At 36.2% G+C, this 19,603-nt stretch overlaps 2 protein-coding genes across 2 annotated transcripts; both read left to right on the forward strand.

The window, feature by feature from the left end:
• Nucleotides 1-1,139: 1,139 nt before the first annotated feature.
• LOC307264021 (uncharacterized protein) lies at nt 1,140-4,211 on the forward strand (the record flags this gene model as incomplete). Its single annotated transcript, XM_080045346.1, has 7 exons — nt 1,140-1,200; nt 2,069-2,344; nt 2,499-2,624; nt 2,871-2,942; nt 3,239-3,334; nt 3,597-3,647; nt 4,080-4,211. The coding sequence occupies 6 exons, from the start codon at nt 1,140-1,142 to the stop codon at nt 3,635-3,637; spliced, it is 672 nt and encodes a 223-aa protein (XP_079901472.1). The 3' UTR covers nt 3,638-3,647; nt 4,080-4,211.
• A 7,955-nt stretch (nt 4,212-12,166) lies between these two features.
• LOC307264022 (obscurin-like) lies at nt 12,167-17,934 on the forward strand (the record flags this gene model as incomplete). The annotated part of the gene is made up of 7 exons (XM_080045347.1): nt 12,167-12,227; nt 13,023-13,298; nt 13,772-14,047; nt 14,582-14,656; nt 14,952-15,047; nt 17,502-17,514; nt 17,913-17,934. The coding sequence occupies 7 exons, from the start codon at nt 12,167-12,169 to the stop codon at nt 17,932-17,934; spliced, it is 819 nt and encodes a 272-aa protein (XP_079901473.1).
• Nucleotides 17,935-19,603: the final 1,669 nt, after the last annotated feature.

Genomic DNA, 19,603 nt, shown 5'->3' on the forward strand with positions numbered 1-19,603 from the left:
GTTTTTAAAGGTGCAGTGTGTAATATGACATCATCAAGAAAGTTCTACAAAGTTCTAGAATGCAACACTCCCTGGGTAACCCCAACCCTTTAGAATAATAACAGAAGCTATTATTAATAAAACTGTACAAATAAACTGATATTTTCTGCTTTGTGTTCTGTGTATTAATTTATTTAATCTCTTCATCTGGATTATATATTCTGCTGAGTGCAAAACAAATAATAAAAATACTTTGATGATCAAACAACACAAATATTCCTCCGCAATGTAAACATAAGGTTTTAATAGTTTTAAGAAATAACAGCATATTTGAGTACAAACACAAGGTCTTCATAGTTTTAAGGAAAGTATATTTGAGTACGGTTATATTTGGGTAGTGCCCAAAAGAATGAGATCAAAGAAACAAGCGTCTGAGATGGGGTTTCTCCTGTAGGATAGCGGGGCTCAATCTCCTTGATAGGGAGAGGAATCAGCTGAGGTGGTTAGGGCATTTGGTAAATGGACTGCACTTATATTTGTGCTTTTTCCCAAATCCCTTCATATACTTTGTCTAATTTATTCACATACAAAAAGGCAGAAAAGTAAAAAAAAATATATATAATGGTTTTTCGTTGTGTCAATAGAGAGTAGCCAAGACAGTGTTGGACCTCTGGCTAAGAAAAGTCAAATCATTTGATTGGAAGCATCTAGCCTGGCACCGTCTGCCTACCTACTTCCACTTCGAACAGAGAGAGTGGCTGAGAACAATGACATTGAGTTTCAGTTGTAGTCAGAAGCCGGCGCATGACATACGTCACAACCAAACTTTATGTGATTCGTTGGCAGATCCAGAGTGGCACTGGGCAGATTCAATAGTTTTAAACTTCAACAGACACCCGCCTTCAAGTGAGTTAACGTTTGCCAATTGAGCGATTCCAGACCTTCAGTACAAATGAAATAAAGTATGCTGGTCTGGTAGGACCAGGCTATGATGTGATTACTAAAAGACAGAATTGGACGTGCCAATGAGTTGACAATGTGGTTATTATTCTTGTTAGAGGAACACGTACGTATAAACGCCCACAGAGACAAGTTCCTGTTCTCACTTCAGATGTAAGCTGTGGTCACTGTCTGTCTATTCAGTCTGTTAGACTGTGAGGATGAGGGGGATGATCTGCTCCTGTCTGGTCCTCTTTGTTCTGGGCTGCAAAGTTACAGCAGGTAAGGACTTTTCTATTTTATGTTTAATACACTGAAACATAACTACCTCGCTTCAACTCATCTTATAGTTATATTCTCACCAGTATGGTATTTTTTAATTGATTGCACTTTATATTTGTTATATTTTACACTTTTTACACTTTTAAGAGTCAGTTCTCCATTTATAAACATACACTGTATTTTATACATATTTTATCAGGTAACAACGCTGTGTTTTTGTTTTGTTTTTATGTTTGGACCTAACCTTTGTCCTTTGTAATACTGCTGCTCTGTGTGCCTTCAATTGCACCCTGGGGACAAATAAAGCTTTTTGAGTTGAACTGAATTGAACTGTTTCCTAGGAGTTTTAAATGTTTTGTTAATGTTTGGTTGTTTATAAGAGAGTGGAATTTTAGTGTTTCGACTCTAAAACAAATGTTCATGAGAAGTAATGTGGTTACCTGTACGTGCCAATACTTCAGGAAGTGGGTTTGTAACACTTACTGGTGGCATGAAGAATGAGACGCTACAGTCATCTAGGCTTTATTTCAAACCAACTAGACATATTTCCTGAACTAATCTTCTCAGATTTTTTATTTGATGTCGTTATTATACAAGTGTGAAGATAATTGCGTATTAGACAAAACTTAGATCCTATTTGGATTTGGATTTCCGACTCGTAAATTGGTTAAACTTTGGGTCCAAGACTTAACTTGAAAAGCCTGGTTGAAAACTCTCCTCATCTGCATCTTCAATCTGAAATTATTTAGCTGGTTATAATGCTGGGAACACCAAGTTCTAAAAATCATCAAAGTTTTTTTTTCATTCCTTTGAAATTCACCTTCTGAAAGTGGATGCTTATTCATCGTAATTTGTGTTTATTTTGCAGCAATAATTTATAAAACAGTCGAGGAAAAGGAATTAGTCGGTCTGCGATGTGCTCAACCTGTGGAGGGCAATGTGACCTGGAGCAGAAAGATCGAAGGAAAAAGAGTCGACATACTCACAGCTGGTGGTGGCTGGGAGATCAGACACAACGACCCACAACAACATTACAGTTCATTTCCCGATAAATCTCTTTACATTGCCAGAGCTGCTTTATCAGACACTGGAATATATTACTGTAATAATGAATATGTAGTGAGACTGACCGTGATCCCACCAGGTAACATCAAACTATAATAGTCGTTTTGCTTTCTCTCTCTCCTCTTCCTGTTTCAAAATCATGTCTCGCCTCCTGGATTACATGTAAATCCTGTCAATATTAAAATTGTTAAAGGGCTTAATGTTCAATGTATTCTCTCTGCCCCACACCAAAGGTAAAACTCCTCCAACAACTCCTTCAAAAACAACAACTGCTCCAACAACTCTTCAAACGACTTCTCCACCACCACCCATAGACACAACAACCACAAAGAAACCCAGAAAGAAAAGCGGCAGAAAGAGTAAGATTAAACTAATCTAAACACTATGGTGTTCTTGTAGTCGTTTTAGTGTCTTTGTTTGTTCAGTCTTCAGATACATTTTCTTAAATCCAACTCTTATTTGATTTTTGTATTTAAATTAATAATTTAAATGGAGAAACCCACATTTTAGGATTGCACTGTGGATACACTTAATGTAATACCTGGCAATATTTAAATTGTTTAAGAGCTTAATGTTTAATGTATTCTCTCTGCCTCACACATAAGATAAAACTCCAAGTCAAACAACTATTCAAACAACAACGACCCCTACAACAATGACTCCAGCCAAAACCACAGGTAGGATTACAAGAAGAAGAAGAAACCAAGACATTTTACATTAACACTTTTGCTAAATCTGCATTTAAACGTTATTTAGCTTTAACAACAAATATGATTCAACCAGTAATTAATTAATGTTAAAATTACATTGTTTTGCTTCTCTTTGGTTTGTCTTTTTATGGTAATTCATTATTCATTTGTGTCTTTTTAGTGTTTTTGTGTGTATTTGTAGTAGTTTTGTGTGCAGTGTCTGAACATGGACTGTGCCTGGTGAAGGTTGAGGGTTTGATTCAGTATATGTCTCTGTCTTCCAGCCTCTTCTTACCTGTGGCCAACGTGTGTCCGTCATGTGATCGGGATTCTCTATCTAATCATCATGATCAGCATCACTGCCACCATCTGGAGAAAAGGTGAATAATACACATTAGAATTACACTTAAATAATTATCTGTATCCATGACAATCCTTTTGCTACTTTAACTAATATTTTAGATTTTTTTTTTTAACTACAATGTAAACAAGTTGCCACAACATTTTGCTATTAATTTCCACATCCAAAAAATATCTCTTGTTCCCAATCCCATGACCAAACTTTCAGGTATCACTGTTAAGTTAAAAACAATACCAACAATATCATGCATCATCTTAATTTTTAACTTCTGTCTTTTGCAGCTGAACAGATTCAGAAGCGACAGACAACAGAAAGACTTTGAAACAAAAGCGGTAAGAAAAAGACAGACATCATGATTCATAACTGCAAGTAATTCACTACTAACTGTTACAAGTGAATCCACTATAATGCCAGTGATGTACTGCAGAAAATACAACCACTATTAGTACTATTCTTAGAGCAAACATTTTTTATTCTAAACAATCTGAACAGTTTGAATTTGAAACATAGTCTACATGTGTTTTACTTGTCATCCAGCAGAGTGTGCTATTAACATTCACCATCAGCTCGTTCAGTTGTATTTTTGTTATATTTCATTCAAACACTAGGAGGTGTATGTGGACAGACAGACAGACAGACAGACAGACAGACAGACAGACAGACAGACAGACAGACGGACGGATACCCCTCAGCTTCAACCTTCAGTGTTTATTTAAACCATAAAGTCTATGAGTGTTATAATATTTGATCTTGTTTCCTCACAGATATCTGGTTGACGTCCTGCATTGCTGATTTACTTATTTTATGATTAAAACTAGAAGTTCAAAGCTGTACAGATTTCTATGAATACTTTCCAGAAATTATATATTCTCACAATGCCTTTCCCTGAAACCTACATAGCGAATTATTTTTACATCCATCCCCATTTCTATTATTAAGAAACCTGTGTAAAAATAAACTGATATTTTCTGATTTGTGTTCTGTGTATTAATTTATTGAATCTCTTCTTCTGGGTTATATATTCTGCTCAGTGCAAAACAAATAGTGAATAATTTGATCAAACGACAAAAAATATTTTCCGCAAGTTTAACACAAGGTTTTAGGATTTATTTATTATTTTTTTTAAGATTATTTTTGGGCATTTTCAAGCTTTATTAGACAGTACAGAGTTGAAATGGGGAAACAGAGAGAGAGAGAGAGAGAGGGGATGACCTGCAGTAAAGGTCCACAGGTCAGATTTGAACCCGCAACCACTGCAACGAAGGCCGGAGCCAATATGGTACGCGCTCTATCCACTACGCCACCAGAGCACCCTAGGTCTTAGGAATTTAGGTTAGTTAGGGCATTGGGTAAATGGACTGCACTTATATTTGTGCTTTTTCCAAAATCACTTTATATATTTTGTCTCATTCATTCACATACGTGCAAAGAAAAACAGAAAAGTAAAAAAAAATCTAACGGTTTTCAATAGTGTCAATAGAGCGTAGCCAAGAAAGTGTTAGAACTCTGGCTAAGAAAAGTCAAATCATTTGAGTTAAAATATGTGATGTTTTTTATTTATTAATTTATTTGTTAGGGACAGTGCATATTAATGAACCGCTGTAACAATTACAGCTGTAAATATACCATAATTTAGCAGAAGTGCTAGTTCTGTTGTCCCTAGGCAGCTAACAGAGAAAGACAAATTACAAAAAGAATACACATACATATTGTGTATATGTGGTTACTAACATACAGAATTGAACGTGCCAATGAGTTGACAATGTGGTTATTATTCTTGTTAGAGGAACACATACGTATAAACGCCCACAGAGACAAGTTCCTGTTCTCAGCTCAGATGAAAGCTGTGGTCACTGTCTGTCTATTCAGTCTGTTAGACTGTGAGGATGAGGGGGATTATCTGCTCCTGTCTGGTCCTCTTTGTTCTGGGCTGCAAAGTTACAGCAGGTAAGGACTTATTAGAGAGTGGTATTTTTGTGTTTTCGACTCAAAACTAATGTTTCTGAGAAATATTATGTGGTTATGTTTATGTTCGGTTGTTTATAAGAGTGGGATTTTTGTGTATTTGTGTTCCGACTCAAAAACAACTAGTCGTGAGAAATGATGTGTGTGGTTACCTGTACGTGACAATACTTCAGGAAGTGGGTTTGTAAATACATTTACTGGTGACATGATAGCTGACATTTAAGCCTTGTTTCAAACAAACCATACATATTTCATCTGCTCAAATATTTGCTTTTATGGCGTTACGTTGTGACGTAATTATACAAGTTTGACGATAACTGCGGGTTACACAAAACTTAATCGTGTTTCATCGGAGTTCGATTTCCATCTTGAAAATTGGTTACATTTTAGGTCCAAGACCTAACTTGAAGAGCCTGGCTGAACACTTTCTTTCTCTGCATCTACAGTCTGAAATTAATCAGATGGTTATAATCCTAGGAACACCAAGTTCTAATTCATTTACCAAGGTCACATTCAGTGACCCAACAGTTAAAAAATCTTTCTCACGTGTTTTTATTCATTCCTTTGAAATTTAACTTCTGAAAATGGATGCTTATTTTTTGAAAATTGTGTTTCTTTTGCAGCTATAAGAAATGAAATTGTTGAGGAAAAGGAGCTGGTCATTCTGCGATGTCGTCACCCTGTGGAGGGCGATGTGACCTGGAGCAGAGAGAGTGGTGGAACAAAAGTCAACATACTTACAACTAGTGACGGGGAGATCAGACACAATGACCCACGCAAACGCTACAGTTCTTTGGCAGATAAATCACTGTACATTCGCAGAGCTGCTTTCTCAGACGCCGGAATATATTACTGTAATTATGAAGCAGCAGTGATACTGACCGTGATCCCACCAGGTAACTACAAAACAACTATAATAAAGTTGTTCTGCTCTCTCCTCTTCCTGTTTCAAAATCACGTCTCGTCTCTGAGATAGACTAAACCTGTTGTTTGATGTTTTTCTGCTCTTTTTCGATTATGGCATTTTAAGATTATTTTTAAACAACAAAATAAAGGCACCTGATACATTTTTACATTTGAAATAGTTTTGGCCCACTAAGGAGAATCATTAAGTGAAAAAAAAATTAAATCTATTTATAAATCCCCACACTGTTTCAATTATGAAATGGTTTTCTGAATAAGAAAAGTGTCAGTGACGCTCCATTATTATTGAACGACAGGGGGGCCCAATATTTAGGAAACCGCCTTGGTATATCTGCTGTCGACTGAAGATAGACCAAAGAGGTTTCCAAAATATCTTTACATATATATATATAGATATATATGTATATATATATATATATATATATATATATATATATATATATATATATATATATATATATATATATATATATATATATATATATATATATATCTTTATAAATATTAAAAATTATCAACTTCTGAAAATGGATGCTTATTTATTATAATCTGTGTTTCTTTATCAGGAATTACCTATAGAAGAGTCGAGGAAAATAAATCACTCATTCTGCGATGTCGTCACTCTGTGGAGGGTGATGTGACCTGGAGCAGAGAGAGTGGTGGAAACAAAGTCAACATTCTTACAACTAATGGTGACCAGGAGATCAGACACAATGACCAATACAAACGCTACAGTTCTTTGGCAGATAAATCACTCTACATTGTCAGAGCTGCTTTCTCAGACGCTGGACTATATTATTGTAATAATGAATATGCAGTGAGACTGTTCGTGATCCCATCAGGTAACTACAAACTATAATAAAGTCATTCTGCTTTCTCTCTTCCCTCTTCCTGTTTCAAAATCCTGTCTCGTCTCTGAGATTCACTTATTTCAAGTCACGTGTTACATTGATGTTTTTCTTCTCTTCCATCTTTCTTCTTCTTTCCAGGGTTTTCAGTCTTTGTAAATATTAGAAATGCTCACTTTATTTAAGTGGATGCAAATTTACTTTAAAGGTCACAGATTATGCTAAATGCACTTTTTAAATGTGTTCTAACATATCCATGGGTCCAAGGTGTGCCTAGAGACTGCCAAAATATTTAAAAAATAACAATCTCTCCTTTTCTCACTCTCCCCCTTTCTGAAACCCCCACCCCCCAATACACTCCAGTCAGAATTCTCCTCGTTTCTGACCTCACAAACTGGAAAGCCAGAAGCTTCCACTGTGCAGCCCACACCCCTATTATCTTATTGGTCCACGGCCCCGACAGACAGAGGGCAAGGCGTATCTGGCTTCGCTTCCGGACAGGGGGCGGGGGGAGCTCAAAGATTGTATATTTACGAGGGGAGCTGCAGCTCTTTTTTTTTAAATAGGCCATTGTGAGATTAGCTGAACATCAGCATAGTACAATAAATTATCTGAAAGTTTTTTTCAGCAAACAATTAAAGAAAAAGGTATTAGGGACCACTAAGGTGTATAATAGTAGCGAAAAGTGTATAATATGGGAGCTTTAAATTATGTTTCCTTTGCAGCCACAGTCGAGGAAAATAAGCCAGTCACTCTGCAATGTGCTCACCCTGTGGAGGGCGACGTGATGTGGAGCAGATACAGTGATGGAGACATAGTGGACATTCTTACAGCTGGTGGTGACGAGGACATAAGACACAATGACCCACGCCAACGATACAGTTCATTGGGAGATAAATCCCTTCACATTGCCAGAGCTGCTTCATCAGATGCTGGAATATATTACTGTAATTATGAATATGCAGTGAGACTGACCGTGATCCCACCAGGTAACTACAAAACAACTATAATAAAGTTATTCTGCTTTCTCTCTATTTAATATTCCTGTTTCAATGTCTCGCCTCCTGGATTACATGTAAATCCTGTCAATATTTATACTGTTAAAGGGCTTAATGTTCAATGTTTTCTCTCTGCCCCACACCAAAGGTAAAACTCCTTCAAAAACAACAACTGCTCCACCACCGCCCATGGACACAACAACCACAAAGAAACCCAGAAAGAAAGGGGGCGGAAAGAGTAAGATAATAACTAATCTAAACACTATGGTGTTCTTGTAGTCGTTTTAGTGTCTTTGTTTGTTCAGTCTTCAGATACATTTTTTTAAATCAATTCAAACTCTTATTTGATTTTTGTATTTAAATTACTAATTGAAATGGAGAAACCCACATTTTAGGATTGCACTGTGGATACATTTAATGTAATACCTGGCAATATTTAAATTGTTTATGAGCTTAATGTTTAATGTATTCTCTCTGCCTCACACAGAAGATAAAACTCCAAGTCAAACAACTATTCAAACAACAACAACAACTCCTATACCAACCCCTACAGCAATGACTCCAGCCAAAACCACAGGTAGGATTATAAGAACAAGAAGAAACCAAGACATTTTACATTAAATTTTTGCTAAATCTGCATTTAAACGATATTTAGCGTTTACAACAAATATGATTCAACCAGTAATTAATTAATGTTAAAATTACATTGTTTTGCTTCTCATTGGTTTGTCTTTTTATAGTAATTTATTTGTTATTTGTGTATTTCTAGTGTGTTTGTGTGTATGTGTAGTTGTTTTATGTGCAGTGTCTGAACATCATATGTAACTGGTGATGGTTGAGGGTTTGATTCAGTATATGTCTCTGTCTTCCAGCCTCTTCTTACCTGTGGCCAACGTGTGTCCGTTATGTGATCGGGATTCTCTATTTAATCATCATGATCAGCATCACTGCCACCATCTGGAGAAAAGGTGAATAATACACATTAGAATTACACTTAAATAATTATCTGTATCCATGACAATCATTTTGCTACTTTAACTAATATTTTCAATGTTTTTTTTAAACTACAATGTAAACAAGTGGCCACAAAATTGAGCTATTGCTATTAATTTCCACATCCAAAAAATATCTCTTGTTCCCATTCCCATGACCAAACTTTCTACCAGATATCACTGAAACTGAAAAAGTTGTTCTGTTCCCAAGCAAACCCCAGGTGGGAACTTGCGATTAAGTTTAAATAAAATTATTTTATTTTTATCTTTTTCAGCTTAACAGATTCAGAAGGGACACGCAACACAAAGACTTTGACACAAAAGCGGTAAGAAATAGACTGACATCACAATTCTAAATATTCATAATATCCAATAATAAAGACGAGAAATACTGTCAATACTGCTAAAATTGTTACAAGTGATCCCACTTTACTGCCACTGATGTACTGCAGAAAATAATAAATGAACAGTTTGAACTCAAAACGTAATCTACATGTGTTTTCTTATGGCGCTTTTCCACCGCATGGTATCAGCTCGACTCGACTCGACTCAACTCGCATTTTTGGCTTTTCCACCGCAATTTCATGGTACCTGGTACCACGTAGCGGCTGCTTTTTTGGTATCGCCTCGCTCTAGGTTCCAAGCGAGCTGAGCCGATGCTAAAAGGTGACGTCGGCAGACGGCCGGCCACTGATTGGCCAGAGACTATTGTCTGGCCAATCAGTGGCCAGAGACTACCGGCTTCATTCTGTTGTTTATTCTCCCCAACTCTCCGGGACTTTTGAGTGTATTTACGCCGCGTGCAGCCTTCTCTGGCTCTCTTTCATTTGATTTGCATCACAGATCTGAATTTATTTTCCATATATTCGCTAAGCTCACCCAGTGTTGGTTGTTGGGGAAGTTACTTATCATACGAGAGGAGACATGTAGGGCAGCTAGCAGCTAGGCTAATATAGTAGCCAGCTGGGACAGACATGATAGCGAGCGATTACATTACAAGCCTCGGACTGAACTGATTACCTCAATAAAATATTCAGGCTGAGACACGGCTTGCATTTGAAAACACGTATCCTGAAACAAGCGCTAAACAGTCAACTTTATCATGCCCGTGTTTACGTGCATAGGGATGTACGTGACGCATCCCTACAGCTGTCTGTGTGGCAGTCACACATCGGGACAACAACCATCCCTTTTAATGGCCCGTAGCAATATTCTTCTACTTCTTTTAGCAAACAGATACAAGGAGGGTATTTCTTAAACATTTTTCATCCGTGTGTTTGGCGGTTGGTTCAGTTAATAGTGCAACAACTGCTCGCAATTTCTGCTCTAATACTTTGCTCCGGACTAGGCTTTCAGCCCCTTACGACGACCCCGCCCACGTTCAGCGGGTACTATTTGCGGTGGAAAACGACCCGTGCTGCTACCAAACCAAGTTGAGTCGAGTCGAGTTGAGTCGAGTCGAGCTACATTTGCGGTGGAAAAGCGCCATTAGTGTCCAGCAGAAGGTGCTAATAACATTCACCATCAGCTTGTTCAGTTGTATTTTTGTTATATTTCATTTAAACACTAGGGGGTGTGGATGGATAGATATACAGATAGACAGACAGACAGACAGACAGACAGACAGACAGACAGACAGACAGACAGATAGACAGATAGACAGATAGACAGATAGACAGATAGATAGATAGATAGATAGATAGATAGATAGATAGATAGATAGATAGATAGATAGATAGATAGACAGACAGATAGACAGATAGACAGATGGACAGATGGATAGATGGATAGATGGATAGATGGATAGATAGATAGATAGATAGATAGATAGATAGATAGATAGATAGATAGATAGATAGATAGATAGATAGATAGATAGATAGATAGATAGATAGATAGATAGATAGAGTCCAACCCCTCAGCCTCAACCTTTAGTGTTTATTTAAACCATATAGTCTATGAGAGTTTTAATATTCAATCTCTTGTTTCCTTACAGATGTCTGGTTGACAGCTGGTGAACGTCCTGCACTGATGATTCAATATGTTTATGATTAAAACTAGAAGTTCACAGTTTTGCAGATTTCTATGAATACTTTCCAGAAATTATATATTCTCACAATGCTTTTCACTGAAACCTGCATAGCGAAATATTTTCACATCCCTCCCCATTTCTATTGTTAAGAAACCTGTGTAAAAATAAACTGATATTTTCTACTTTGTGTTCTGTTTTTAACATGTATTGAATCTCTTCTTCTGCTCAGTGCAAAACAAACAGTAAATAATTTGATCAAATGACAAAAAATATTTTTCCGCAAGTTTAACACAAGGTTTTAGGATTTATTTATTATTTATTTATTTTTGGGCATTTTCAAGCTTTGTTAGACAGTACAGAGTTGAAATGGGGAAACAGAGAGAGAGAGAGGGGGGGAGGGGGATGACCTGCAGTAAAGGTCCACAGGTCAGATTTGAACCAGCGACCACTGCAACGAAGGCCGGAGCCAATATGGTACACGCTCTATCCACTACACCATCAGAGCACCCTAGGTCTTAGGAATTTAGGTTAGTTAGGGCATTGGGTAAATGGACTGTACTTATATTTGCGCTTTTTTCCAAATCACTTTATATACTTTGTCTCATTTATTCACATACATACACAAAAAAAAGCCAGAAAGGTTTAAAAGTAAATAAATGTAACGGTTTTCCATAGTCTCAATAGAGTAGCCAAGAAAGTGTCGGACCTCTGACTAAGAAGAGTCAAATCATTTGAGTTAAAGTATGTGATGTTTTTTATTTATTAATGTGTTTGTTAGGGACAGTGCATATTAATGAACCGCTGTAACAATTACAGCTGTAAAAATGCCAGAATTTAGCAGAAGTGCTAGTTTACATCTGTTGTCCCTAGGCAGCTAACAGAGAAAGACAAATTACTAATAAAATACACATACATATGCGTGTATATGTGACTACTAACAGACAGAATTGAACGTGCCAGTGAGTTGTCAATGTGGTTATTATTCTTGTTAGAGGAACATACGTATAAACGCCCACAGAGACAAGTTCCTGTTCTCACTTCAGATGAAAGCTGTGGTGACTGTCTGTCTATTCAGTCTGTTAGACTGTGAGGATGAGGGGGATTATCTGCTCCTGTCTGTTCCTCTTTGTTCTGGGCTGCAAAGTTACAGCAGGTAAGGACTTTTCTACTTTCTGTTTCCCCTTTAACCTGTAATTTTTATTTATTTAATTTAAATGTCTTATTTCTATTCATATTTTTCATTCACTTTTCGAAAGTGTGTTCTATACTTGATGTATTTTATGCCCCTGCAAAGCACTTTGCCTTGTGTCTGAATTGTGCTATATAGATAAACGTGCCTTCTATTTTCTGTTTAACACTCTGTTTCTCAGGGGTTGTCATGGTTATGTTTATGTTTGGTTGTTTATAAGAGAATGGGATATTTGTGTTCCGACTCAAAAACAAATAGTCGTGAGAAATTATGTGTGAGGTTACCTGTACGTGACAATACTTCAGGAAGTGGGTTTGTAAATATATTTACTGGTGGCACGAAGAATGAGAAGCTACAGACATGTATGCTTTATTTCAAACAAATTAAGACATATTTCCTCTACTCATCTTCTCAGATTTTTGATTTGATGTCGTTATTATACAAATGTGAAGATAACTGCGGTTTAGACAAAACTTAGATCCTATTTGGAGTTGGATTTCCGTCTCGTAAATTGGTTAAACTTTGGGTCCAAGACTTAACTTGAAGAGCCTGGCTGAACACTTTCTTTCTCTGCATCTACAGTCTGAAATTAATCAGATGGTTATAATCCTAGGAACACCAAGTTCTAATTCATTTACCAAGGTCACATTCAGTGACCCAACAGTTAAAAAATATTTCTCACGTTTTTTTATTCATTCCTTTGAAATTTAACTTCTGAAAATGGCTGCTTATTTATTGTAAATTGTGTTTCTTTTGCAGCTATAAGAAATGAAATAGTCAAGGAAAAGGAGCCGGTCACTCTGCGATGTGATCAGTCTGTGGAGGGCGATGTGACATGGAGCAGAGAGAGTGGTGGAACCAAAGTCAACATTCTTACAGCTGGTAGTGGCCGGGAGATCAGATACAATGACCCACAAAAACGCTACAGTTCTTTTGCAGATAAATCACTCTACATTGCCAGAGCTGCTTCATCAGATGCTGGAATATATTACTGTAATTATGAAGCAGCAGTGATACTGACCGTGATCCCACCAGGTAACTACAAACTATAATAAAGTTGTTCTGCTCTCTCCTCTTTCAAAATCACGTCTTGTCTCTGAGATTCACTAAACCTGTTATATTGATGTTTTTCTGCTCTTTTTCGATTATGGCATTTAAAGATTCTTTTAAACAACTAAATAAAGGCACCTGATACATTTTTACATTTAAAATAGTTTTGGCCCAATAAGGAGAATCATTCAATGAAAACAATTCAATCTATTTCTAAATCATGACCCTTCTGCTTTGAAATGGTTTTCTAAATTAGAAAAATGTCAGTGACGCTCCATTATTATTGAACGACAGGGGGGCCCAATATTTAGGAAACCGCCTTTGCTGTCGACTGAAGATAGACCAAAGAGGTTTCAAAATATCGATATTTATATATATAGGTCTATATATTAAATATTACAAATGATCACCTTCTGAAAATGGATGCTTATTTATTATAATCTGTGTTTCTTTTGCAGCAATAGGCATTAAAACAGTCGAGGAAAAGGAATCATTCATTCTGCGCTGTGCTCAGTCTGTGGAGGGCGATGTGACCTGGAGCAGAGAGAGTGATGGAACCAAAGTCGACATTCTTACAACTAATGGTGCCGGGGAGATCAGACACAATGACCAATACAAACGCTACAGTTCATTGTCACAAACATCTATTTACATTGCCAGAGCTGCTTTCTCAGATGCTGGAACATATTACTGTAATTATGAAGCAGCAGTGAGACTGGTCGTGATCCCATCAGGTAACTACAAAACAACTATAACAAAGTCACTCTGCTTTCTCTATTTACAATTCCTGTTTCAAAATCATGTCTCACCTCCTGGATTACATGTAAATCCTGTCAATATTTATAATGATAAAGGGCTTAATGTTCAATGTTTTCTCTCTGCCCCACACCAAAGGTAAAACTCCTCCAACAACTCCTGTAAAAACTACAACATCTGCTCCAACTCTTCCTCCAACAACAACAACGACACCACCGCCCATTGACACCACGACCACAAAGAAACCCAGAAAGAAAGGAGGCGGAAAGAGTAAGATTAAACTAATCTCAATACAATGGTGTTTATGTCGTCGTTTTAGTGTCTTTGTTTGTTTCAGTCTTCAGTTAAATTTTTTAAATCTTTCAACTCTTATTTGATTTTTGTATTTAAATTACTAATTGAAATGGAGAAATCCACATTTTAGGATTGCATTGTGGATACACTTAATGTAATTCATGTAAATATTTAATTTGCTAAAAGGCTTAATGTATTCTCTCTGCCCCACACCAAAGGTAAAACTCCAACTAAAACAAATCCTCCAACAACAACAACAACCCCTACAACAATGACTCCAGCCAAAACCACAGGTAGGACTACGAGATCAAGAAGAAACCAAGACATTTTACATTAACACTTATGCTAAATCTGCATTTAAAGGTTATTTAGCTTTAACAACAAATATGATTCAACCAGTAATTAATTAATGTTGAAATATAATGTTTTGCATCTCTTTGGCTTGTCTTTTTGTATTAATTTACTTTTGATTTGTGTATTTTTAGTGTTTTTATGTGTATTTGTAATTGTTGTATGTGCAGTGTCTGAACATCATATGTAACTGGTGAAGGTTGAGGGTTTGATTCAGTATATGTCTCTGTCTTCCAGCCTCTTCTTACCTGTGGCCAACGTGTGTCCGTTATGTGATCGGGATTCTCTATTTAATCATCATGATCAGCATCACTGCCACCATCTGGAGAAAAGGTGAATAATACACATTAGAATTATACTTAAATAATTATCTGTATCCATGACAATCCTTATGCTACTTTAACCCTTGGGTATCCTTAACTTTTACTACGCCTTGGTTACCTTAGAGGACAAAAACGTCCTCTCCCTATAAACTGCCATAAAAACATTATACATTAATATTTTTTTCTACTTTTTTTTTTACAAACCTTTTATCTCACTTGACCTCTTCACATATACATCAAATATTCATTTATTTGTAATTGCTTTTAACCCTTTACATGCAAGTTTATGTGACGACGTGAGCCATTTTTATTTAAAAAAAACACAATAATTGAAAAATTTCTCATATAATAGATGCAAAGTGGATTTTTTTGAGTGGGATAATTAGACTCTAGGATATGTTAATGATTTGCAATAAAACTGCTTTTGATATATGTTTAGTATTTGTGCAGTCACAGATGCAAATAAATACTCCCTCTCATGACCTTAGAGGACAAAAACGTCCTCTCCCTATAAACTGCCATAAAAACATTATACATTAATATTTTTTTCTACTTTTTTTTTTACAAACCTTTTATCCCACTTGACCTCTTCACATACATATCAAATATTCATTAATTTGTAATTGCTTTTAACCCTTTACATGCATGCTTATGTGATGACGTGAGCCATTTTTATTTAAAAAAAACACAATAATTGAAAAATTTCTCATATAATAGATGCAAAGTGGATTTTTTTGAGTGGGATAATTAGACTCTAGGATATGTTAATGATTTGCAATAAAACTGCTTTTGATACATGTTTAGTATTTGTGCAGTCACAGATGCAAATAAATACTCCCTCTCATGACCTCCCTATAAACTGCCCTAAACACATTATACAGTAATATTTTTTTCTACTTTTTTTTTAAAACCTTTTATCCCACTTGACCTCTTTACATACATATCAAATATTAATTCATTGTTAGTTGCTTTTGACCTTTTAATTCCAGTTTCTTTGATGATGTCAACAAAGTAACAAAGTAAACCTGCAGCCACCTGAAAACCCACAAATTGCACATTACAGCTGCACACATATGCATACGCACAAAGACACACACACATACACACACAGTAATTTCACAACACACACACAGACACAACCCTAAGGTATCCATATGGATCCACACTTTCCATTAATTTCTCATATTTCTTATGTTTAGGCCTGCAACTCTAAAAAATTACAAAAAAGTACAAAAATGGTTTTAGGGAGCATATTTGATCCTCAAAAAAAACTGGAGAAAATAAATGATTGAGCTAGATAGGGCTAAAAAAGCAATTTTGGTGTCTTAAGTGTTGGATTATTGCCTAATATCATCACATTTACATGTGTTTGTCATCATGGCTATGGTTTGAAAAAATAAAGTTTAAATTGGGCCATTTTTTCCATACACGTTTGAGTTTGTAAAGTTTGGCTGTGTGTACACAAACACACACACTATATTTTCTCAATACACACATATGCACCACACACTAGCATCCCTACCATCACACTCACACCATTTAGGTTGAATTTTTTTTTCTATTGCACTGTGGGGGGCAGGACCGACAACCTGGAAAATGCTTGTAATTCAACCCTATGCCAAATATAGGGAAATGGCTCAAAATTTTGATGGTGTTGAAAATGATCAATTTTGATGCTTTGTGTCTAGGATGGAAGCATAAAATCATTGAAAAAAATATTTTATGCTGTAATGACAGCAGGATCAAATTGGTGAAAAAAGGCCATTTTGAATGGGAGTCAATAGGGGACAAAAACGTCCTTAGGGAGCTGAGAGGAACAAAAAAGTGTACAGCCTTTATAATAGATGGTACAAAGTTGCTGAGTAGAAATAAACAAAATATTTGAAAAAAAAAAATCCCTGGCCAAAAATATTTCAGCTAACATAAGCACAGCCAAAGTTATACACAAAAAAGAGCGTAAAAAAAGTGCGAAAGGACAAAAACGTCCCCAAGAGCACCAAAGGGTTAACTAATATTTTAGATTTTTTTTAAAACTCCGATGTAAACAAGTGGCCAAAAAAATGCTATTTCTTATCATTTCTACATCAACAAATATCTTGTTCCCATTCCCATGACCAAACTTTCTACCAGACATCCCTGAAACTAAAAAAGTTGTTCTGTTCCCAAGCGAACCCCTGGTGGGCACTTGCGATTAAGTTAAAATAAAATTCTTTTTATCTTGTCTTTTTCAGCTTAACAGATTCAGAAGCGACACGCAACAGAAAGACTTTGACACAAAAGCGGTAAGAAATAGACTGACGTTATAATTCAAAATATTCATAAAATCCAATAATAAAGACGAGAAATACTGTCATTACTGCTACAAATGTTACAAGTGATCCCACTTTACTGCCACTGATGTACTGCAGAAAATAATAAATTAACAGTTTGAATTCAAAACGTAATCTACATGTGTTTTCCTTAGTGTCCAGCAGAAGGTGCTATTATAACATTCACCATCAGCTTGTTCAGTTGTATTTTTGTTATATTTCATCTAAACACTAGGGGGTGTATGTGGATGGATGGAGAGACAGACAGACAGACAGACAGACAGACAGACAGACAGACAGACAGACAGACAGACAGACAGACAGACAGACAGACAGACAGACAGACAGACAGACAGACAGACAGATAGATAGATAGATAGATAGATAGATAGATAGATAGATAGATAGATAGATAGATAGATAGATAGATAGATAGATAGATAGATAGATAGATAGATAGATAGATAGATAGATAGAGTCCAACCCCTTAGCTTCAACATTTAGTGTTTATTTTAAACCATATAGTCTCTGAGAGTTTTAATATGTGTTCTCTTGTTTCCTCACAGGTGTCTGGTTGACAGCTGGTGAACGTCCTGCACTGCTGATTCAATATGTTTATGATTAAAACTAGAAGTTCACAGTTCTGCCAATTTCTATGAATACTTTCCAGAAATTATATCTTCTCACGATGCTTTTCACTGAAACCTACATAGCAAATTATTTTTACATCCCTCCCCATTTCTATTGTTAAGAAACCTGTGTAAAAATATACTGATATTTTCTGCTTTGTGTTCTGTGTATTAAAGTGAATTGAATCTCTTCATCTGCATAATATATTCTGCTGAGTGCAAAACAAACAGTAAATTATTTGATCAAACGACAAAAATATTTTTCCGCAAGGTTAACAGTTTTTTGGCATTTTCAAGCTTTATTAGATAGTAATGAGTTGAAATGGGGAGACAGAGAGAGAGAGGGGGGATGACCTGCAGTAAAGGTCCACAGGTCAGATTTGAACCAGTGACCACTGCAACGAAGGCTGGAGACAATATGGTACACGCTCTATCCACTACGCCACCAGAGCACCCTAGGTCTTAGGAATTTAGGTTAGTTAGGGCATTGGGTAAATGGACTGTACTTATATTTGCACTTTTTTTCCAAATCACTTTATATACTTTGTCTCATTCATTCACATACATACACAAAAAAAGGCAGAAAAGTAAAAAATAAATCTAATGGTTTTCCATAATGTCAATAGAGCGTAGCCAAGAAAGTGTCGGACCTCTGGCTAAGAAGAGTCAAATCATTTGAAAGTTTAAAGTTATGTGATGTTTTTTATTTATTCATTTACTTGTTAGGGACAGTGCATATTAATGAACAGCTGTAACAATTACAGCTGTAAAAATGCCAGAATTCAGCAAAAGTGCTAGTTTCCGTCTGTTGTCCCTTGGCAGCTAACAGAGAAAGACAAATTACTAATAAAATACACATACATATGCGTGTATATGTGACTACTAACCGACAGAATTGAACGTGCCAATGAGTTGCAATGTGGTTATTATTCTTGTTAGAGGAACACACGTATAAACGCCCACAGAGACAAGTTCCTGTTCTCACTTCAGATGAAAGCTGTGGTGACTGTCTGTCTATTCAGTCTGTTAGACTGTGAGGATGAGGGGGATTATCTGCTCCTGTCTGTTCCTCTTTGTTCTGGGCTGGAAAGTTACAGCAGGTAAGGACTTATTAGAGAGTGGTATTTTTGTGTCTTCGACTCAAAACGAATGTTTCTGAGAAATATTATGTGGTTACCTGTACGTGACAATACTTCAGGGAGTGGGTTTGTAAATACATTTACTGGTGACATGATAGCTGACATTTAAGCCTTGTTTCAAACAAACCATACATATTTCATATCAGTTCATATAACTGCGGGTTACACAAAACTTAACCGTGTTTCGTTGGAGTTCGATTTCCATCTTGTAAATTGGCTACATTTTAGGTCCAAGACCTAACTTGAAGAGCCTGGCTGAACACTTTCTTTCTCTGCATCTACAGTCTGAAATTAATCAGATGGTTATAATCCTAGGAACACCAAGTTCTAATTCATTTACCAAGGTCACATTCAGTGACCCAACAGTTAAAAAATCTTTCTCACGTGTTTTTATTAATTCCTTTGAAATTTAACTTCTGAAAATGGATGCCTATTTTTTGAAAATTGGGTTTCTTTTGCAGCTATAAGAAATAAAATAGTCAAGGAAAA

Source organism: Ammodytes marinus (genome assembly GCF_949987685.1).
Source record: "Ammodytes marinus genome assembly, chromosome: 17".
Taxonomy (NCBI): Eukaryota; Metazoa; Chordata; class Actinopteri; order Uranoscopiformes; family Ammodytidae; genus Ammodytes; species Ammodytes marinus.